The sequence below is a fragment of the Salvelinus fontinalis genome, chromosome 25 (assembly GCF_029448725.1).
Source record: "Salvelinus fontinalis isolate EN_2023a chromosome 25, ASM2944872v1, whole genome shotgun sequence".
NCBI lineage: Eukaryota > Metazoa > Chordata > Actinopteri > Salmoniformes > Salmonidae > Salvelinus > Salvelinus fontinalis.
Window position 1 is genome coordinate 17,996,880 of NC_074689.1, and position 24,657 is coordinate 18,021,536.

The 24,657-nt window shown below is 44.6% G+C and overlaps 1 protein-coding gene across 3 annotated transcripts in view; it reads right to left on the minus strand.

Moving 5' to 3' along the window:
• LOC129822923 (rho guanine nucleotide exchange factor 4-like) overlaps positions 1-24,657 on the minus strand; it is a 160,414-nt gene that overhangs the window by 133,419 nt on the left and 2,338 nt on the right. For 2 of the 3 annotated variants that reach the window (XM_055881475.1, XM_055881472.1), the window contains exon 2: positions 17,997-18,035. In XM_055881475.1, coding sequence (XP_055737450.1) covers positions 17,997-18,035 — 39 coding nt within the window. Of the gene's footprint in view, positions 1-13,229; positions 13,409-17,996; positions 18,036-24,657 lie in introns of those variants that run through there. The other variant, XM_055881474.1, reaches the window with a different exon arrangement.

Below are 24,657 nucleotides of genomic sequence, written 5' to 3' on the forward strand. Positions count from 1 at the left end.
TGTGTGGTGACAGGTGACTTGCCAGTGAGTGTGTGGGGTAATGCAGGCCGACTAGTGGCTGTGGGTGGGCTTAGTGGAGCGGGGTTGGTTCGGGGTCCTCACTGTGTGTCATTACATGCACCAACAGAGATTGTGTGCAGGGATAACCAGGCAGTAGGATGCACTACATACTTTCACATTCTTCCTAAGAACTGTGAGTCAAAGACCAAACCAAATCAATACCTGTAGTCTGAGCCTCCAAAAATGAAAAATAAATTCAGGACTGTAGGAACACAAGCTGAGATGTTATTTTACATCATTAAACTAATGATGTACATAGCTGTAATGGCTGCCATCACACTCTAGTTCTTCGAGGTGCAATACACTCTCCTGTCAAGTGAGACTATTGTGATGAATAAACACACACACACACACACACACCACACATACAGACACAGACACACATGCATGTGTGCACCACACGCGAACGTGCGCACCCGCACACACACAGAGAGAGGCCTATCCCAGGACATTAGGGAACGTTAAGGATTATGAAGTATCCGAGCGAGTAATTCCTCTCTTTCACCCCGCAGACTGACAGATGGTTTCTCATGAGAACGTGCTTTACTGGAATACCAAGGTGTAACAGACTATTGACAATTGTTACCTACTCATGGTATGTAAAGTACAGTCGTGGCCAAAAGTTTTGAGAATGACACAAATATTAATTTCCACAAAGTTTGCTGCTTCAGTGTCTTTAGATATTTTTGTCAGATGTTACTATGGAATACTGAAGTATAATTACAAGCATTTCATAAGTGTCAAAAGCTTATATTGACAATTACATTACGTTTTGGTGTTGACCCTTTATCAAGACCTCTGCAATCCACCCTGGCATGCTGTCAATTAACTTCTGGGCGACATCCTGACGGATGGCAGCCCATTCTTGCATAATCAATGCTTGGAGTTTGTCAGAATTTGCGGGTTTTTGTTTGTCCACCCGCCTCTTGAGGATTGACCACAAGTTCTCAATGGGATTAAGGTCTGAGGAGTTTCCTGGCCATGGACCCAAAATATCGATGTTTTGTTCCCCGAGCCAATTAGTTATCACTTTTGCCTTATGGCAAGGTGCTCCATCATGCTGGAAAAGGCATTGTTCGTCACCAAACTGTTCCTGGATGGTTGGGAGAAGTTGCTTTCGGAGGATGTGTTGGTACCATTCTTTATTCATGGCTGTGTTCTTAGGCAAAATTTTGAGTGAGCCCACTCCCTTGGCTGAGAAGCAACCCCACACATGAATGGTCTCAGGATGCTTTACTGTTGGCATGACACAGGATTGATGGTAGCGCTCACCTTGTCTTCTCTGGACAAGCTTGTTTCCGGATGCCCCAAACAATCGGAAAGGGGATTCATCAGAGAAAATGACTTTACCCCAGTCCTCAGCAGTCCAATCCCTGTACATTTTGCAGAATATCAATCTGTCCCTGATGTTTTTCCTGGAGAGAAGTGGCTTCTTTGCTGCCCTTCTTGACACCAGGCCATCCTCCAAAAGTCGTCGCCTCACTGTGCGTGCAGATGCACTCACACCTGCCTGCTGCCATTCCTGAGCAAGCTCTGTACTGGTGGTGTCCCGATCCCGCAGCTGAATCAAATTTAGGAGATGGTCCATGCGCTTGATGGACTTTCTTGGGCGCCCTGAAGCCTTCTTCACAACAATTGAACCGCTCTCCTTGAAGTTCTTGATGATCCGATAAATGGTTGATTTAGGTGCAATCTTATTGGCAGCAAAATCCTTGCCTGTGAAGCCCTTTTTGTGCAAAGCAATGATGACGTGTTTCCTTGCAGGTAACCATGGTTGACAGAGGAAGAACAATGATTCCAAGCACCACCCTCCTTTTGAAGCTTCCAGTCTGTTATTCGAACTCAATCAGCATGACAGAGTGATCTCCAGCCTTGTCCTCATCAACACTCACACCTGTGTTAACGAGAGAATCACTGACATGATGTCAGCTGGTCCTTTAGTGGCAGGGCTGAAATGCAGTGGAAATGCTTTTTGGGGATTCAGTTAATTTGCATGGCAAAGAGGGTCTTTGCAATTAATTGCAATTCATCTGATCACTTGTCATAACATTCTGGAGTATATGCAAATTGCCATCATACAAACTGAGGCAGCAGACTTTGTGAACATTTATATTTGTGTCATTCTCAAAACTTTTGGCCACGACTGTAGTATGATGTCCAACTGAATCTTAGATGTAGGCCTATCTGTTTATCCCCCCTGAACACAGACAAACAAAATGATGAGAGACAGTACCTCACAGTTGCTCAAATTCCCATTTGTGAAACAACAAACAATCTACACTCAGTTTGTTGCCTTGCCTGCTCTCCATGGACTAATCCTGTTTTCAAATCTAGGGTTTGGCAGTTGGAACAGTTTTTTTAGGACACCAGACAGTTAGACATCCAGCTTTACCAGTCTCTCGCTAGTAACTCTCTCTCTCTAGTAGCCCAACAGGAGCTGCCTGCCCAGACAAATCTACCAATAGGGAACACAAGGCTGCAGCCTGGTAATACAGCTCCAGCCTGGTCCCAGATCAGTTTGTGCTGTCTTGCCAATGAACAAAGATGTTAGCAATACAGCACAAACTGATCTGGGACCAGGCTAATCCAGCTCAGCCCAGTCCTGAATAGAAGCACCTGCTCTAAGTAGGCTAGCTAGCTCCCTCTCTTCCCTCATAGCCCGGAACTCAAACATAACAAGGTGTCATATAAAACACAGTACAGACAGAGGTCAAAGTTTAAACCCCTGGTACAAAGACAGGAGCCCTTAAACAGATGATGTCATCGTTTCAGCACTACTGGGTAATGTAGCCGTGAGGCCGCTGGCTTGCTGAAAGGCTGTTTGCTGCAGCTCTCTCTTTCATGGCCTTGAGGGCCGCTGTCAATGAAAGGGACACCATGGGCTGTTCTAGAAGCTGTTCGACTGCCACTCCTACTCACGCAGGATAGAAACCTTGCACGTAACACACAACACACACAACAATGTATTGTTATGCTAATGCTACATACTAAGCACACATGACAGACAGGCCCTGGAGGACCACGGAGCTTGACTAGCTGTTAGCAGTGTCTTATAAGCCATCAAAGCAGAAGGATTAAGTGTGGACTTAGATTGTCATGTGATGTGTGTGTAGAAGGCTAAAGCCAGGACTCAATCTGTATGTTGCTCTCTCGTGAGAAACGAGACCTGCTCGGACCTCAGAGCGTGAGAAAACCACTCCATAACCCTCCACCTTCATCCTTCCTCCTTCCCCCTCAGTGATAAACAAAGCCATGGACTGTTCTCTCTCTGTTGAGGAGAGGAGCCTATTCAGTCCTCAATGGAAGAGAGTAAAGGACAGGAGAGGAGAGGGGAAGAGAGGACAGGAGAGGAGAGGGGAAGAGAGGAGAGGAGAGGGGAAGAGAGGACAGGAGGGTAGAGGGGAAGAGAGAAGAGGAGAAGAAAGGAGAGGAGAGGTGCCTCTTCAGTCCTCAATGGAGCAGAGGAAGGATGGCTTCACTCACTGAGGATGTTTTTCCTCTCCAGGTCTTATAGCCAATCATCAACCATTATAGACACTAGTGGTGTCTGCCAGGTATGGATCCAGCCACAGCACACATGGCATACAGCTGAAGTATTTCCACTATCCCCTTAGCTACTGATCATGGTTGATGTTAGAGGACATGGACTTATTTAGTTGACATACACATGCATACGCACACACATATACACACACGGACACATGCATACGCACACACATATACACACACGGACACATGCACACGCACACACATATATACACACATACACATGCATACGCACACACATATACACACACGGACACATGCATACGCACACACATATACACACACGGACACATGCATACGCACACACATATATACACACACACATATACACACACGGACACATGCATACGCACACACATATACACACACGGACACATGCATACGCACACACATATATACACACATACACATGCATACGCACACACATATACACACACGGACACATGCATACGCACACACATATACACACACAGACACACACACACACACACACACACACACACACACACACACACACACACACACACACACACACACACACACACACACACACACACACACACACACACACACACACACACACACACACACACAGAGAGAGAGAGAGGGGCACAAGGAGTACAGGAGGAGAGAAAACTAACAACTGTCCTAAAGAACACAGAGAATGTTGCCTCTCTCTCTTATCGCTCTCTCTCTCTCTCTCTTTCCCTCGCTCTCTACTCATCTCCCTGAAAGGTCCCGGCCTTCAGAGTCTCCACGGTAACCCATCCTAACGGAGGACATAATCATGCATCCGCTCCTTCATTTGCATCACAAATGCCTCGTCTCCCAACCTCCTAAAGACACGAGCACTTGTGCATAAAGAATCCCCCCACACACCCGTCCTGTCCTTCCCATCCGGTCTCCAAGCACCCACTTAACACTGGACTGTGTCTCCCTAGGGGAATATTTGATTAGGAAGACTTTCTATTCAGTGGGGAGGTTAGGGACGTGTCCTGGGTTTGATAAGTACAGGATCATGTTCGTTAGGTCACCAAACGGAAGAGAACAGACTGAAACAGGGAGGGACTACCTGAGCTTGTCCAATGAGAAACATTCATTTTCCTTTAGCAACATTTGTAGCTACGGTGTGCCCTAATAAAAACAACCTATGTCTTCAAAGTCTTTATCCATGTACAAGCCTCCTTCATAAGGACACCATGTAATGTCCTCTCTACTTGGGGTCCAGAGAGGCAGGAAAAGGAAGAGGAGGAAGTAGAGCTAGTCGACTCATTGAGACGGTTTATTCAATGTGCATGGTGATAGAACCAGGCAGAGTGCTAATGCTGGTCTGTGTTTAATGTTGTGTCTGTGTGGTCTTCCATGGAAAGCACTGATGACTGGGAAGGTATGCTCTCGGGCTGGTTGTTCCTTAGCCCTGTAGTGTTAGATGGAGAGGATCCAAAGTGGCATGACTACCCACAAACACACTGACATACATGCACCCCCTAACACACACACACACACACACACACACACACACACACAGACACAGACACAGACACACACACACACACACACACACACACACACACACACACACACACACACACACACACACACTGTTGTCCCATGTACTCTGGAAGGCAGTGTTAGAAGTCAGTGGAGCACAGCGCCTTACAACGACATATAGCACCATGTGTTCCCAAGACAATGAGAATGGAGTTACATTCCTCTCTTTCACTGGACTGAAAGGACATGAGGCGTCTGAAAGAGGCCTGTCAGTCCTAAAATAGGTGTCTGTGCATTGTACAGGGTGGGGACACACCGCTGAACTGTGTCAAACAGACTCTTTCTTTTTACTCTCTTTGTCACACATGCACAAAGCCATCCTCCACATGTCCGTAGCTGGGGAGGCCAGAGAAACTTAATGACCAGTCAGAGAAACAAACCACAGGACTAGACAGAGAAACAGACAAACCACAGGACTAGACAGAGAAACAGACAAACCACAGGACTAGACAGAGAAACAGACAAACCACAGGACTAGACAGAGAAACAGACAAACCACAGGACTAGACAGAGAAACAGACAAACCACAGGACTAGACAGAGAAACAGACAAACCACAGGACTAGACAGAGAAACAGACAAACCACAGGACTAGACAGAGAAACAGACAAACCACAGGACTAGACAGAGAAACAGACAAACCACAGGACTAGACAGAGAAACAGACAAACCACAGGACTAGACAGAGAAACAGACAAACCACAGGACTAGACAGAGAAACAGACAAACCACAGGACTAGACAGAGAAACAGACAAACCACAGGACTAGACAGAGAAACAGACAAACCACAGGACTAGACAGAGAAACAGACAAACCACAGGACTAGACAGAGAAACAGACAAACCACAGGACTAGACAGAGAAACAGACAAACCACAGGACTAGACAGAGAAACAGACAAACCACAGGACTAGACAGAGAAACAGACAAACCACAGGACTAGACAGAGAAACAGACAAACCACAGGACTAGACAGAGAAACAGACAAACCACAGGACTAGACAGAGAAACAGACAAACCACAGGACTAGACAGAGAAACAGACAAACCACAGGACTAGACAGAGAAACAGACAAACCACAGGACTAGACAGAGAAACAGACAAACCACAGGACTAGACAGAGAAACAGACAACCCACAGGACTAGACAGAGAAACAGACAAACCACAGGACTAGACAGAGAAACAGACAAACCACAGGACTAGACAGAGAAAAGAAAGAGGATTCACTCATAACAACCATCGTTCTGCTTCCCTCTCTCTGTCCGCCTCAGCCTCTATTTCTACCTCTGTATCCCTGCCTCTGCCTCTTCCCGACCTTTAGTCCTCCTTGGTAAGGAATACTTTCCAGATGAATTTTCTTTGGCTTCCTCCTCAGCCCTTGGCATGGCCACGAGCCTTCTGACTGGAACATCAAGGATGTGGAGAACCTGGAATGTTTTCCTGCCTGTCTCACTACCTCTCTACCACTCTCTATTTCACCTCAGTGCAGAGAGATGGATGGGGGAGCCCGGGTGAGGAGAGGGGAGGGTACACCCCGTTCTCATCCACCGCATAAACACACACGCACGCACGCACATACACACACTGTCCACTTCCTCTACTAATCTTCAACCTTTGACAACATACTACAGTTTCAAAAGTTCCCATCCACCTAAAAAATATATCTTGTCCTCTATTAAAAGGCTCAGTGTTAGCCAGTGTCGGCTGGGAATAGAGGGAGAAGGAGCCAGTCTCAAACTCCACCAAGCGTTTCCATGGCGAGAAAAGAATCAGCCCCCTGGCTCAGCCAAAGTACCAGGTTCACTGTACTCGCTTCTCTCTTCAGACTAAACTGGTTTCACTTAACTCGCTGCTTTCTACCATACATAACCCCAAATAATCAAACCCCATCAAAGGGAATTCGGGCAATCAAACAACCACCATCTGTCCTGCATGCTCTGTTTCAGACAGCTGAGGTAAATCTGGTTGGGAGGTGTATTGTGACCTGGGGCTGTGTTTGAAGCAGCGGAAGGAGAGCTAGTTTATACAAGTCTGATATCTCATTATCTACCCAGGAGATATGGACGTTGGCACGGTGGGCCTGGGTGGTCCCACTGGGGAGCTAGGCCAACCCAATCAGATTGAATTTTGATTTATGTTTATGCTCTTTAATTGTCAGTGTTCCAAACAGGACATTATTTGTCTTTTTACCTAACACGCAAACAAATCATTCATAGCAAGCGGTGCACTGGCTTAGTCAGATTGGATGAAATATAACAGGACAGATGGACTGGAATGACATTCACTCTTCCGGGATGTTTTGTATGTTTTTTTTGCCCACCCAAATTTCTGCAGGTCCACAAACCGCTGAGTTCCTGGCTAGGCCACAGAAAGGAGATGTTTTACATGGGATAGCTAGATTGTAATAATGCCTGTTGGATGTCTAGGTGCAGCTTCCATCTATTTGCCTCCCTAGCTAGAACCTGTGAGAACAAGACCATGGGAAGAGGCAGCCCACTGGTCATCAACTGGTTGAATTGAAGTTGTTTCCCCATCATTTCCATGTAAAAGCGAGAGATTTATTGTCAGTTAGGAGTTAACTGTAGAAAATAACTCTACACTCTGGTACTTCCTGGTCAGGCCCCATTAACATGCAATCATACAGCCATACACAGGCCTGAAATAGCACAGAGGCAAAATAAAACAAAGGGTAGTGAATGCAGCCCAGTGACTGTAGGGTTAGTGTGGTCACAGTCTACCCTAACCTCTGACCCCTGAGGGGAGGTTTAATTGGAGCTATAGAGGCTTGGGGAGGCCTGGTAGAGAACAGGTCTGCTATTAGTGGTACAGTATAGGGGAGAGGGAGGAAGCAGAGGAGACCAGACCATTGCTACTGTGATGTAGGCTCACACTGACCTGTGGGAACCAGTTAGTCTGTGTGACTGTACAAACACGTACACACACACACACACACACACACACACACACACACACACACACACACACACACACACACACACACACACACATACACACACACACACACACACACAGACGCAGAGCACATATGCATGCAGATACACACACAAACACACACAACTTTTGTTGGTTAGTACATCTACTTTGTGCATGACACAAGTCAATTTTCCAACAATTGTTTACAGACAGATTATTTCACTTATAATTCACTGTATCACAATTCTAGTGGGTCAGAAGTTTACATACACTAAGTTGACCGTGCCTTTAAACAGCTTGGAAAATTCCAGAAAATTATGTCATGGCTTTAGAAGCTTCTGATAGGCTAATTGACATCATTTGAGTCAATTGGAGGTGTACCTGTGGATGTATTTCAAGGCCTACCTTCAAACTCATTGCCTCTTTGCTTCACATCATGGGAAAATCAAAAGAAATCAGCCAAGACCTCAGAAAATAAATTGTAGACCTCCACAAGTCTGGTTCATCCTTGGGAGCAATTTCCAAACGCCTGAAGGTACCACGTTCATCTGTATAAACAATAGTACGCAAGTATAAACACCATAGAACCACGCAGCCGTCATACCGCTCAGGAAGGAGACACGTTCTGTCTCCTAGAGATGAACGTACTTTGGTGAGAAAAGTGCAAATCAATCCCAGAATAACAGCAAAGGACCTTGTGAAGATGATGGAGGAAACAGGTACAATAGTATCTATATCCACATTAAAACAAGTCCTATATCGACATAACCTAAAAGGCCACTCAGCAAGGAAAAAGCCACTGCTCCAAAACCACCATAAAAAAGCCAGACTATGGTTTGCAACTGCACATGGGGACAAAGATCATACTTTTTGGAGAAATGTCCTCTGGTCTGATGAAATAAAAATATAACTGTTTGGCCATAATGACCATCGTTATGTTTGGAGGAAAAAGGGGGACACTTGTAAGCCAAAGATCACCATCCCAACCGTGAAGCATGGGGGTGGCAGCATCATGTTGTGGGGGTGCTGTCACACCCTGGCCTTAGTTTTCTTTGTTTTCTTAATTATTTTAGTTAGGTCAGGGAGTGACATGGTGAATGTATGTGTTGTTGTAGTGTCTAGGGTGGTTGTAAGGTTTAGGGGGTTTATTAGAGTAGTTGGGTTTATGTTTAGTATAGTAGTCTAGCTGTGTCTATGGTTGAGTGTAGGTATCTAGGAAAGTCTATGGTTGCCTGAATTGGGTCTCAATTAGAGACAGCTGGTTATTGTTGTCTCTGATTGGGAGCCATATTTAAGGCAACCATAGGCTTTAGCTGTTTGTGGGGAATTGTCTATGTTGAACGTAAGTAGCTTGTGTGTGCACTTTCGTTTGTAGCGTCACGGTTGTTTTGTATAGTTTGTATAAGTGTTTTGTTTCGTGTTCATCTTCATAATAAAGAGAAGATGTATTTTGCACACGCTGCGCCTTGGTCCTCTCTCTCTCCCTTTGATGATCGTGACAGGTGCTTTGCTGCAGGAGGGACTGGTGCACTTCACAAAATAGATGGCATCATGAGGGAGGACAATTATGTGGATATATTGAAGCAACATCTCAAGACATCGGTCAGGAAGTTAAAACTTGGTCACAAATGACAATGACCCCAAGCATACTTTCAAAGTTGTGGCAAAATGGCTTAAGGACAACAAAGTCAAGGTATTGGAGTGGCCATCACAAAGCCCTGACCTCAATCCTATAGAAAATGTGTGGGCAGAACTGAAAAAGCGTGTGTGAGCAAGGAGGCCTACAAACCTGACTCAGTTACACCAGCTCTGTCAGGAGGAATGGGCCAAAATTCACCCAACTTATTGTGGGAAGCTTGTGGAAGGCTACCCGAAACGTTTGACCCAAGTTAAACAATTTAAAGGCAACGCTACCAAATATTAATTGAGTGCATGTAAACTTCTGAACCACTGGGAATGTGATGAAAGAAATAAAAGCTGAAATAAATAATTATCTCTTCTATTATTTTGACATTTCACATTCTTAAAATAAAGTGGTGATCCTACCTGACCTAAGACAGGGTATTTTTACAAGGATTAAATGTCAGGAATTGTGAAAAACCGAGTTTAAATGTATGTGGCTAAGTTGTATGTAAACTTCTGACTTCAACTGTATGTATGTGTGTGTGTGTGTGTGTGTTCTTCATGCAGTGATGTCACTGGTCTGCTTTGAGCCTTGTCACCTTTGACCTCTGCCCTCCTAAACCTGACATCTGACCCCTAACCCTGACCTACAACATAGAGAAAAATGCATGCAAATTGTAAAATCTTTTGTCTGTAATATATTTTTTGTTATGTGTCGGACCCCAGTAAGACTAGCTGTTGCCATTGGCTTCGTCTAATGGGGATTCTAATAAATCAAATCAAAACAGACAGGAAATGGAAAGTTGAGTACATTCAGACGTTGGGAACCAGAGTGGCCCAATTTCCATGCATAGTGGGTTCATGAGCACATGCTAGCGAACCTGAAAGCCCATAGGTGGAGAGGGAGGGTCTCTGCATTATTAGACACCCCAGGTAACCTACTCCACAGCTTGGCCTGGGACAGATGTAATCCCGGACCCTCTCCATGACCCCTGGTGCCTCCCCCCTCCCTGTTGACAGCTCAACAGTGCTGGGCTGACCGGTAGCGGACCCCAGTAACCGGTGGGGTGATGTCATACTTGGCCAGGCAGTCCCTGACCGTGCCAGCTCCATGAGGCCGCTGTCCGCGCCAGTGACCACACACTAAGGGGATTGACCACTGGACCACAACATCACTTGGGAGGTGTGTGTGTGTGTGTGTGTGTGTATGTGTATGTGTATGTGTACGTGTGTGTGTGTGTGTGTGTGTGTGTGTGTGTGTGTGTGTGTGTGTGTGTGTGTGTGTGTGCGTATGCGCGTGTGCGTGCGTGCGTGGCATGCCCCCCCATCTCTCTCTCTCTCTCTCCTGCTTCCCACATACACACCAAGCCCCGCCCCCTGTCACTCAAGCAGCCGCAGTCCCTCCTCCTATGTGTTAGATTCACTAAAAGTTTGCGTTCTGTTTGGTCCAATGCAGTCAACAGAACGATGCTGCTTCCCACTTTGCTTCTTAATATCAATCAATCTATTTCTATGATTCCAACCAATCACCTAAAAGTTTTGATCTATATCGAAAGTGAAATCGCGATATTTGGTTATAAAAAACGCAATTCGATTTTTTTTGCCCATATCGTGCAGCCCTAGTGTGCGTGTGTGTGTGTGTGTGTGTGTGTGTGTGTGTTGTTTGTGCAAGGAGATGAGCCAGCTTTTTGCCCAAGTCCTGGAACTCACATGGAAATGTTTAATTAGCTTTGGTATTTTTTCTTGGTATCTACTTTAGTATTAGTATTCTTCAGGTCTCTATTTCACCTATGTTATTCTGTGAAGCTATTCTAAAGTAATTTAATATGACATAATGAAGATGGATATTCTATGTGGATAAAACCAGAATTTGAACCTGGAGCTCTTGACTTTAAAGGGCAGTAATGATATGGGCATAGCAACACACAGCATGAATGTACACAGCTTTACTACCATCCAAATATTCTGCTAACATGAACTTCTCAACACTACATGTAGCAGACACTTATCCAGAGCCATTTACAGTAGTGAGTGCATGATTTTATGTACTGGTCCCGCATGGGAATCAAACTGACAACACTGGCGTTGCAAACGCTATGCTCTACCAACTGAGCCACACAAACACACAGTCTCAGACACAACACACACACACATGCACACACACACACACACACGTTATGTTCTTCTAGCCTCAAATTAATTTCCATTCAAAATCCTATTTTCCCTAACCCCTAATCCTAACCCGTTACCATAACCGTAGCCCTAAACTTAACCCGTAACCCTAACCCTAACTCCTAACCCTAAATTTAACCCGTAACCCTAAACCTAACTCCTAACCCTAAACCTAACCCCTGCCCTTACCCTAATTGTAACTCTAACCCTAAACCTAACCCCTAAACTTAAAATAGGCTTTGTCCGCATGGGGACGTGGGAAATGTCCCCACAAGGGAGAATTTTCCTTGTTTTACTATACTTTTGGGGATTTTAGATCCCCTCAAGGATAGAAGAACCCACACACGCACGCACGCACGCACACACACACGCCCGCACACACGCACACACACGCACACACGCACAGACACCTGGGCATGATGGTTGAAAGCATGGGACACAGACTTCTGTCCAGCAGTCCTCCCATCCTCTCCTTGTCTGAGCCTTCTAATGCAAGTGAAATTTGAACAATTCCTGGATATCTGCCCTGTGTCAACAGTATTAAAGCCTGCATGGCCAATAGATCACCCCTTTGACCCTCTTGTATGAGAGGAATGTGAGGGATTCGCCTCTGGACTGTGATTTAACGATCACAGTGTGTAAGTAAGTGCACACAGAGTTCTCAGAACACCACACACACATCACACACATAGTTAAGCATCACAGGCGAGGAGGAAAAAACATACGGACCAGCTAACAACATCATCAACGCAGACCATCACCCTGAACTCACACCTAACACAGGCCGGTCTCTCTCACTCAAACACGGCTGCACACACACACAACCACAAACACCAAGGCATCAAACCTTCCACTCACACATGTACACACACACACATGTACACAAATGGATGTACACAGATGGATGTACACAGATGGAGGTAAACTAAATCGGTTGAGACAAACACAGTTACACATTAGTTCATTTATAACACTTTCCACACACAAAAGAAACCAGCAGCTGTTGCTATTATTAATAAGAAAGGTTTAACATCTAGATCATCATAAGATGTAATGACTGTAGATGACGGAACCCAAAAGCCTGGCTGACTTAGTGAAGTACTCTGAGCTCCGCAGCCACACACAAAGTCACCCTGGACTGCTTTAAACCATCCCACTATGACAACACTGATCACCTGGAACTAACAAGATATTACAGAACTTCAGCAGCTCCCTCTGTTCTCAGGAGAACAGGGTTCACTAAATCCCCCCCAAAAAACGCTTTCCTTCTTTCCACAGCTCTAAACATTCCCTCCATTTTCCTGAGTTGAGTGAAGCCAGCTGTTCTGTGAAAGTGTTCTCACCTGAGCCATAGTAGTGCTGCTGTGACATCCTTTGACAGCCAGCAAGACACAGGGAAACGTGAGGCTAGGTGGCTACTAGCAAGGTCGCTAGGCTAGCTCTGGAATTCCAACACACCCAAGCAGAGCATTCATTCCAGCAGATAGACAGACAGTCCCTCTCACGGCACGGAGGCAGCTCAAACTCACACAAACAGACAGCAGCACTAATGCTACAGCCTGTGTCGTCTCCGGAGGCAGCGAGCCCAACCCCAGAGAAACACAAGAGGGAAAAAAGAGAGGGAGGGAGGGTTGGTGGTGGAGGCTAGGCTGGCCAGCAATTAAGTCTCTGAGAAAAGAAGTTTGCAGGATAGAAGAGGACCAGCTGGTTTTGTGGGTGATAGTATGTGGGTCAGTGTATGTGTGTGTGTGTGTCACTTCCCTTTCTCACACTGGAAGCAGATCCAGGTGAGAGACTGTTAGCGCTTGTAAGATACAGCAGCAGGTGGGTGACTCTCCAGAGACTACTTACTACTTTCCTCTTGAAGACTAAAGGGAAAGTGCAAACTCAGCCTGTCTACCAGGAAGGATGTGGAAATATCTGTCCTCATCAACCTTAACATAAAGTACGGAATAGTGGTATTGTACATTACCAAGACACATTTACAATGTTTTCTGACAGAAGACATCCAAAGACCAAGACCTGCACCTGTTTCACCAATCAGGGCCATTGATTGTAAGGGCACCTCCAGTAAACTTGCTCTCTATTGGTCAATTCAGTGTCCATTCAAGTTTAGTTGGCTCTGTAGGGGCTTGATGTGGCTGACACAGAGGCCCAGTTCTGTGCCCCTGTAAACGGCTTAGACTGTAGCAGCTAACCAAATGCATAGAGCTCAAACTTGATCCGATTCCCTTGAGAAAAGCAGTGGGGGTACTGCTGACTGCTGGCAGTGGCAGGAACGGCCTAGCTTGGACAATGTGTCTGGGATGGACACTGATTGAAGCCCCACTATAAACCTCACAGCAGAGTCCAGATCCCCCCCTCCCAGCCAGCCGAGAGAGAGAGAGAGAGAGAGAGAGAGAGAGAGAGAGAGAGAGAGAGAGAGAGAGAGAGAGAGAGAGAGAGAGAGAGAGAGAGAGAGAGAGAGAGAGAGAGAGAGAGAGAGAGAGAGAGAGAGAGAGACTACTGTATGTTTATTGTTATTGTTGAATGTATGGTTATTTTGACACTTAGATTTTGTTTTTTACTGTTGTCCCGTTGACCATTTTGATTCTCATTTTTATATTGTAAATAAGCTTTGGCAATATGTACATTGTTACGTCATGCCAATAAAGCAAATTGAATTGAATTGAATTGAATTGAGAGAGAGAGAGAGAGAGAGAGAGAGAGAGAGAGAGAGAGAGAGAGAGAGAGAGAGAGAGAGAGAGAGAGAGAGAGAGAGAGAGAGGAGAGAGAGAGAGAGAGAGAGAGAGAGAGAGAGAGAGAGAGAGAGAGAGAGAGAGAGAGAGAGAGAGAGAGAGAGAGAGAGAGAGAGGGGTGGGGGGCATGCCAGTCTGGAAAAGTAAAGTGTCATTCTATTGGGTAGAAAGGGACGCTCTTGGCAGCAGACGGTGAAGACTGGCCCAGTCGGTCAGCGTTCAGATGGCTGTTATTTCAGTTTCCCCCCTCTAATAACCCAGTGAATGCAGCCATGTGAACAACAACTACTGTTCAAGCAAAGCTGTGTGGCGAACATTAGCGAAGTAAACATGTCAGCTTCTTCAATTCTGAAGGCAGTCTAGCTAGAAAGTTTTGAAAGTGACATAGGAGTTGCCTGGCTAAGGTTAGGGTTGTAAATAGTTTCTAAGAATTAACAGCCATTGAAAGCCAGTGTTTGATCTGGTTTTAAAAGCTAGACTAATTGGCTCAGAGAAAAGAGACCTCAGTAAGTAATCCTTCTACAGAACCAAAGCCCCCAGAGCCTAGCAGTCTACTGATGAATCGCAAACATTAATGTGTACAAAGAGTGACCATTGGTGCTCTGAGAGTATTTATTATAGCTGTGGTGTAGTTTCAGAAAGCATCTGAGAGCATTGTGGTGGAATTTATTTAACCCCTAGTTGTCTCCCCAGCAGCAGCTCCCTCACTGGGCCATGACAGTGTAAATTACACAGGTTCCACGTTTTACCCAGAACGGTCCTTTGAAAGCATTGCCCGGGCTTTGGTTTGCGTTGGCACGGTAAATCCATGTCCCCGGAAGACTGCTAGCAAGCGGAACGGTTGCTGACAGATTTCAGAGTTTTAGGTTCAGCTCTGGGTCATGGTTACTGGAGCCGATTTCAACCCCTCGTTCAGCACAGCACGCACACACACACACGCACACACTTTTATTGTACAGCTCTGCTTAGCAAAGGTGCCTCGGCAACAAAGAGAAAGGGCAATAGGATGTTCCTTTTCAGAGAGCTTACAAAAGCCAATTTCACTGAATTCTCTCCACTTTGTACCTTGTACTATGAAACAAGAGTTGGCCTTTTCAGATCTCCACGAGGGCAAAGTCTCTGTGAACATTACTGGGAGCTCATTATACAAACCCCTTGCTTCAGTATTTATTAAGGGGTTAAATACTGTAAACGCCCCAGCATGAAAATCTCAGACCGGCATAATACTGTAAGCATATGGTTCTAACTATGCAGTGGCTATTTGAAGCCACGTGAGTCTTTGAAGTCGACATTTAGAAGGCATTAGCCAAAGATCCAGCAAACAGACAGGTAGAGAGAAAACACAAATACTTTCAGTGCATCCAAACAGGCTGGTGTCTGCTGACAATATGTGAAATCAAATCCCTTCCATCCACTGTTGTGATTGTTGTTGTGATTGTTGGGACGGGTGATTGTTGGGACGGGTGAATGTTGTTTTTATAAACAAAAGAGAACAGTGAGCAGTTAGAAACAAATGTCTGAAGAAACCTGTTCCTTCCTGGGTTGAGGTGAAAAGGGGTGTGAAAAAGCCATGTGTGTGTGTGTGTGTGTGTGTGTGTGTGTGTGTGTGTGTGTGTGTGTGTGTGTGTGTGTGTGTGTGTGTGTGTGTGTGTGTGTGTGTGTGTGTGTGTGTGTGTGTGTGTGTGTGTATGTGTGTGCCATGATTCCATCCTTCCAGTTCGAGTTGATACCATATTTAGTTTAACACGGATATTTCATGACACAAGCTCATGACAAACAAACAAGCTAGAACTTGAAATTGTAGACTTCCCATCCAAGATAGCTAGAGTGTAGTTGACTAGAAGTCATCAATAAGTAACCCAGCCCTTCCTTTTATACGCATTACATTCGCTATTCAAACACACCTCTGATCTCTTTGTGTGCTGTACTCTGAAGCAAAACATTCACCAGCATCTCAATGTTCCAATTCTTATGATACCAGAGCTGTTCATACTGAAGATACAGACCTTAGTAGACCCCTTTCCTGCAGTCGAATGATCAAAGCTCCCTCTAGTGGCCTCATGGGAGGAATGCAATGTTCCCTCTAAGCTGCGTGCGCCTGCAGGCGCAAACTATGCCAGACTTAGTATGCAAAACTAACTATGCAAGAGATTTTGTTATAGGCAGAGCACATTGGAGTAGAATTCTATTGCAATGACACGGACGCCCGTACTCTACACAGACCTGTACTGCATAACCAATCAGAGTTGCAGTAAGCCTTTATGCAAATAGACCATTGCCATATATGGATCTTTACCATTCACCTTGAACTGAACTGTGTTACCAGCATGAGCGGTCGTGAGTAGATGTACTTGTTTTGAGATCAAACGAGACCTGCATGTAGCCACGTGTGCACATTTGTTCATATCATTTGCTAGTTAGTGAGTTATTAGCCCAGTTATAGATCATTTGTAGTCAGTAATAGGGGAGTGATTGCTTCCTACAATAGCACAAAACGTGTACATTTCCAGACATCTTTGAAAAGCGAGTCAGGTGAAGAGCTTTTTTTTGTCTTAAAGGGGCAGTGTTGTATTTTGACACAGGCTTAAGTAGCCAATAGGTAGACGGTATCATATTTTGTCTGATTGTCTGAAATAGCGGTAAGGTTACAATAATGCATTTTATTTTGTAAAGTGGTTTCTTGCATCAAACAACACAACATAAATTTCAGTTACCTCCTTGTCTGAATGACAAGTGGATAAACAGGTTAACCACTGTTAAAACTGTAACTTAAGGTGGATACAGCCTCAGTGTTCACAGTAAACATGTGCTGGAAGTTGCAGAGAAGTTGCAGAGAAGTTTAAGGTAACATTGGTGGAATGGTATTAATATTTTTTCATAATATCTTAATGAATAAACACATTTTTTAAAGCCGAAAATCCAGTGTTTCTATGTCAAACCGTTTAGTTATTTTTCAGTCTTCTGTGATGTATATAAAGTGGAATATTGCAATAAAAACTCAAAGTTGAAAAGATTTCAAGTCTATATCTGACATGGTACAGGCGTCTTCTTTCTTTAAGCCCATAACCATGTGTGTGAGGTGTATACTTTTGCTTCAAAGTAGATTTGTTTAAGACTACCAAGAATCAGACTCTGATTTAGCCCACTGCCGTAAAAGTGCAATCAAAAAGGGTTTACATTGGGTGCTTCCCAAATGACACCCTATTCTCGATATAGTGCACTACAGAACCCTATGGGCCCTGGTGAAAAGTAGTACAATATATAGGGAATAGGGTACCTTTTGAAAAGCATACATTATGTGGGGGAACAGGAAGATGTCCATTGAAATGGATGTTAATATCTACCAAATCAAATGAAAATGGCATTCCTTACCTGTTTCACCTGTTGAGTGGCAGGAGTGCATCGTAGTCTCTATGAAGAGGTAGAAGAGAACAACGCATTAGAGGTTGTGTGCTGCCCAGTGGTCCTTAGGTTTAGTCATTTGTCTACAACAGCAACATGCATGAGTTTGAAATTGGTACACTGCCAGGCCAGTTACTTATGGCGTCATAAATACAGTAGGTTATGTCTATTCTTTCAGTTAGCATCCCTGACCTTTCAGAAGTGCTAGAAGGAGAAGTGGGTAGCCTAATAAAAAAACTGCACATAAACCTCATCATCTCACTTCAGAAGACAAGCTAAACTAACCGTAGCATATGTTGCGTTTACTGCCACTTTGATGCTGAGGGAAGTCTGTCTCAGTAAAACAGGCCTGAGGTATCCTTCTTCACACAATGTGTGCGGCCCAAATGGCAACATATTCACTTTATAGTGCACTACTTTTGACCAGGCTCCATACGGCTCTGGTCAAAAGTAGTGCACTAGGTAGGGAATAGGTTGCCATACAATGAAGCAGCTGAGTAGGACTCCACGCAGTGAATCATAAAATGGCAGACAGAGCCCAACAAAAAGATCTTTCAGTCTGCCTAATAAAGATTAACTTCATATATATCCGGAGTGTATAGGCATTCATTTAATTCTGATGGGATGTTTTGCATTTTCATGATGCTGCAGTGAGAACTAGTTGTGTCCCTGCTGGGATTTCCCATGCTGCACCAGAGAGGCAGCTACTGCACATCAAACCTGCATAGAACTTCTGTGGTGGGGGGCCGGCGTGCTTGCATGTGAGTGCAACAGAGTTTCCATTATCCGGCAATTGCCGGCTTGTGGCCAATAAAAAAGGTGAAAAACTGATAAATAAAACTGCTGCCGGCCAAAATGACCGGGAGAAGAAAAATCCCCTAGCAAAATGCTTTTTAATGCTTTTTATTCATTGATGGAAATACCAGTCGATGTAAATACATTGCGTGTATTTTCGTTGTATCTTATCCATCACCTACGCACAGCATACAGAGCCTATTTTGAGTGGGATTTCTCCTGCAGCTTCTCAGCTGGTTGCTGCTGGAGTAAAACAAGCTATTATAAGCCCATTCATTACACAACAATTCTAAATGCAATTGCATGTTCGAAACAGTTTTGGTGCACGATTAAAAAGAGATACTATTTTTATTTCTCAACTGGTAATTGAAGGCCACCTCCCTTTCACCATTCAAGTGCAGACAATAGGCTATCAGCATGTTTACCCACCACTTTACAATGTGAGCTGGAAGCAGTATGCATTTTGAAAACATACTTAATTGTTTGAATGTTTTATTTCATATTATGAGGCATGTCTTACCTTGCTTCAAAGTAGCCTATAGGAAAAATCATAGAAGCATGGAGGCAATTCTTTTATAAAGACTTCATTGGAGGAGCGTGAGTTTCAAGATATTTATTTAACCTTTATTTAACTAGGCAAGTCAGTTAAGAACAAATTCTTATTTACAATGACAGCCTAGGACAGTGGGTTAACTGCCTTGTTCAGGGGCATAACAACAGATTTTTACCTTGTCAGCTCTAGGATTCGATCCAGCTACCTTTTGGTTACTGGCCCAACACTCTAACCATTAGGCTACCTGCCGCCCCAAGTTTGGAGAAGCTTACAATTTATTCCACGATTTCTACCATTCTGTGTGCCAGTTATGATTTTCATATGCACATTTTTATGGAACAGTTTCATATCAATAATAAAGTTTGAGTTTTTCAGAATCATTGTCATGTGGTTAATCATTAATATCTGAATTAAAATGAGAAAAATCAACTAATGCAAGATCACCAGCCTCTGTCATATGGACACAATGATACACTGTGATCCGATTGGCGGCTAAAGAAATTAGAGCATGGAACTCATAGCCTGTAGGCCTACAACTAGCTCTTTCACACCGAGGATTGGTGATTATCCAGTGAGAGCTTGTTGAAAATGTTTTTCAAATAGCTTACTGTGAGGAACTATAGTTGTAGTATATTATAATTTGCAGCAGGCCAGGTACCTCTATGAGCGCTCTGGCGAGCGTGCTCCCTCAACATTATCAGGACAGAGAAACCAGACACATGCTCATTGCTCACATGGAGTACACCAAACAAAAGAAATCACTTAAATGATGGTTATGAAATAAACCAAAACATGTTTCTCACCAGTGTAGCAGGTTGTGAACGCTGCAAACAACATTTCCAGTTTGAGGATGAGAAATGACTGCAATTAATACATACATTAACATAAATGTAAGTAACCAAATGACATGCATTAATGGTTACATTTACTACCGGTGATATATGTAATGGGGAATTGATAAAAATGTCAAATCTATGGGCAAACAATTCACTCAATTAAATAATGAATGCACTAGAATTGGCGGGAGACAGCTGAGTCATTCTGGAGAGAGACTTTCCTATATCTTCGCCACACCTCCCCTTCTTGCCGTAACATTTTAAATTATACTCAAGACACATTATCTTCACACATGTTTTAGATGCTTTTCACTGACAGCCGCACCTCAATAGTCAGCAAGGCCTTTTGCCACACACACTGCCCAAATCGCAGGCTTCCCAAATAGCCAGAGGCCTACGAGCTTGTGATTTGAAACAATCCACAGCAAAAATATTTAAAGAAGCTAATGATCCTTGATTCAGCTGTGGCTAAGTCATGCTTTCTAGTGACGTATATTGAATAATTTCATGTATTTCTGTATAGACGGGAGTAATTATATAATTCTGGCTAATGTATTTCCATTTACTTCCCTATTGGACCCACCGCTATGCCATTTCTCTCCTGTTCTATTGGTTTTCATACCTTATTTACGTTGTCCAGAAGCCAAATGAACAATCCTAGTCAACCCTACTGGTTGAATCTTTAGATTCCCCCTCTAAGTTTCCAACAGAGATTTCCATTTCTGTCACATATGGAACCGCTATCACGTGCGCTGTTAGGAATGGCGTTTTCCCAGGTGTGCTGTTAGGAATGGCGTTTTCCCAGGTGTGCTGTTAGGAATGGCGTTTTCCCAGGTGTGCTGTTAGGAATGGCGTTTTCCCAGCTGTGCTGTTAGGAATGGCGTTTTCCCAGGTGTGCTGTTAGGAATGGCGTTTTCCCAGCTGTGCTGTTAGGAATGGCGTTTTCCCAGGTGCGCTGTTAGGAATGGCGTTTTCCCAGCTGTGCTGTTAGGAATGGCGTTTTCCCAGGTGTGCTGTTAGGAATGGCGTTTTCCCAGCTGTGCTGTTAGGAATGGCGTTTTCCCAGCTGTGCTGTTAGGAATGGCATTTTCCCAGGTGCGCTGTTAGGAATGGCGTTTTCCCAGCTGTGCTGTTAGGAATGGCATTTTCCCAGGTGCGCTGTTAGGAATGGCGTTTTCCCAGGTGTGCTGTTAGGAATGGCGTTTTCCCAGCTGTGCTGTTAGGAATGGCGTTTTCCCAGCTGTGCTGTTAGGAATGGCGTTTTCCCAGCTGTGCTGTTAGGAATGGCGTTTTCCCAGCTGTGCTGTTAGGAATGGCGTTTTCCCAGCTGTGCTGTTAGGAATGGCGTTTTCCCAGCTGTGCTGTTAGGAATGGCGTTTTCCCAGCTGTGCTGTTAGGAATGGCGTTTTCCCAGGTGCGCTGTTAGGAATGGCGTTTTCCCAGCTGTGCTGTTAGGAATGGTGTTTTCCCAGCTGTGCTGTTAGGAATGGCATTTTCCCGCAAATTGCATTTTGGCAGATGTTTGAAAATGATGTTTTATTGGCTGCTTCATTACATGACTTGCATGTTCTGTTAAGATGCATTACCAGAATCTAAATGTGATTTCTATCAGAACTCAGGAAAAGACCCAGATGCCGACACAGGAGGCGGATGGTTCAGTTCTCAGATCTGGGATCTATTATAACATGGACAGCAGGCAAAGGGCAGGTCAAGGACAGGCAGAGGTTCGTCACCAGATCAGAGTCCGACGGGTACTGGACAGCAGACAGGCTCAGGGTCAGGGCAGGCAGAAGTTCATAAACCAGATCAGAGTCCGACAGGTACTGGACAGCAGACAGGCTCAGGGTCAGGGCAGGCAGAAGTTCATAAACCACATCAGAATCAGGTAGGTACAGAACAGCAGGCAGGCTCAGGGCAGGCAGAAAGGTCAGAACAGGAAAAGCTAGAAACAAAAAACTAGAGCGCAGGGAAACCCAGGAAACACGCTGGGACGACCTGACAATACAAGACCAACTTACAACAGACAAACATAAAATGCAGGTATAAATACACGGGATAATGGGTAAAAATGGTAGACACCTGGTGGGGGGTGGAGAAAAGCACAAGACAGGTGAAACAGATCAGAGTGTGATCATTTCTGTCATTCTGAGCACTGTGGGTGGATGCTCTAATAGATTATGCACCCAATGCATATGCATCCGGGAAATTTCTCAAATGGCCGGTAAATTAAAATCACGTTGTCCGTCGCCACAACACTGGTGTGTAAGAGGAAGTGCCTGCCTGAAGTACTTCCTTATGACATAAATGACCTCCAGAAGGATGACATCAATACCATTGTTGCCACTGAACCCAAATCATCAAAGGTGATGATCAAGTCCTTGTTTCCTGACTGGTTGCTAACATATGGGCTACTGCCCGTTATGTCAAGTGACTATAAAAAATGTTCATGTGTGTGTGTTTTGACCTACCTGGCCACCCTCTCTCTGTGTGTGTGTGTGTGTGTGTGTGTGTGTGTGTGTGTGTGTGTGTGTGTGTGTGTGTGTGTGTGTGTGTGTGTGTGTGTGTGTGTGTGTGTGTGTGTGTGTGTGTGTGTGTGTGTGTGTGTGTGTGTGTGTGTGTGTGTCCTTAACTGACAGAGTTTATGAGACCAGCAGACCTGAGACAAGGTCACAACACTCTTGACCTCTGACCTCTCCCAGCTTGTTATGTCACAGAGGGCATGTTGTGGCACTAAGATGTGTGACCTGGGATCCACCACCTCTCCTCTCAAACTGGGACCTATAGTGGCTTTTTAAAACTGAATCCTACCTTCTAATCAAACCAACACATTCCAGAACCATCTGGACTTGCCGGGTTACCAGCCCTGACTACAACAGGGGGGAGGGGCTTTAACCTCAGCAGTTTGGGCAAGGAGGTAGGCCATCACCATAGCAAGAAGGCACAAACACTTCACATGTGTACATTACAAATACACAGTTAACTGCCAAAATAAAGGAAACACCAACATAAAGTGTCTTAATAGGGCGTTGGGCCACGAGCCAGAACAGATTCAATGCGCCTTGGGATAGATTCAACAGGTGTCTGGAACTCCATTGGAGGGATGTGACACCCTTCTTCTATGAGAAATTCAATAATTTTGGTGTTTTGTTGATGGTGGTGGAAATCGCTGTATCAAGCACCACTCCAGAATCTCCCATAAGTGTTCAATTGGGTTGAGATCTGGTGACTGAGACACACACACACACCTTTTACCCCCCCCCCCCCCCTAAACTCCTTTGAGACCCCTCTTTCAAAGACACAGATCTCTTCTTCTAGCCATGGTAGCCAAAATAATGGGCAACTGGCCATTTTTATACATGACCCTAAGCATGATGGGATGGCCTCCTGAGTGGTACAGTGGTCTAAGGCTGGGTTGTGTTTCGGAGGACTCACTGCTCTCGACCTTCGCCTCTCCCGAGTCCGTACGGGAGTTGCAGCGATGAGACAAGAATGTAACTATCAACTGGATACCACGAAATTGGGGAGAAAAATGGGTAAAATATTTTTTTTAAATAAAAAAAACATGATGAGATGTTAATTGCTTAATTAACTTAGGAACTAAGCCTGTGTGGAAGCTTTTTATCTCTCATTTCCTCAAGTGTTTCCTTTATTTTGGCAGTTATCTGTATTATTACATAATTATAATTACCTGTCCTGTATATATATTTTTTGTACCAAAAAAACCCTGATTCATATACCTTTGATTTTGACAGATCGTACCAGTGAATTAGGCGATGCGCAGTGCACACCTGCCCAATTACCATATCTCATATCTCATAGCCATAATAACCTTAGGAATTCAGGGAGGAGCCAGTTCAAAGTGAACTAAAGAGTTTGATGTGATAAGAAGAGCTGAATCTGTGCATGAGTTGAGATGAGACTGGCTCTGGGGTTGGGCTTAGTGTGTGTGTGTGTGTTTTTGTGCGTGTGTGTGTGTGTGTGTATGTTTTTTTTGTATGTGTGTGTGTGTGTATGTGTGTGTGTGTGTGTGTGTGTGTGTGTGTGTGTGTGTGTGTGTGTGTGTGTGTGTGTGTGTGTGTGTGTGTGTGTGTGTGTGTGTGTGTGTGTGCGTGTGTGTGTGTGGTGTGTTTGTCTGGGCTTGGTGTCCGTGGTTACTCCTTGCACCGTGAGGAATGGTAGAGGGAGCCCTAGGGAGACTTCTGGGACAAGACTTTGCTTGCCCTGATACAGGGGGAATCTGGGGGCGAATCCACAGTGATGTTAGTTACACCGAAGGGAGAGAAGTGTTACGGCCTCCATCCCTTCCTGACACTGACACACCCTTTGACTGTCATGTGTTATTATAAGACTAACTGCTGTGTCAACCTGATGTGCAGTGGATCTGTTACTCCTTTCCAGAGCATTCCTCTCTGATACACTTTAGTAACCAATATAGGGCTGATCACAC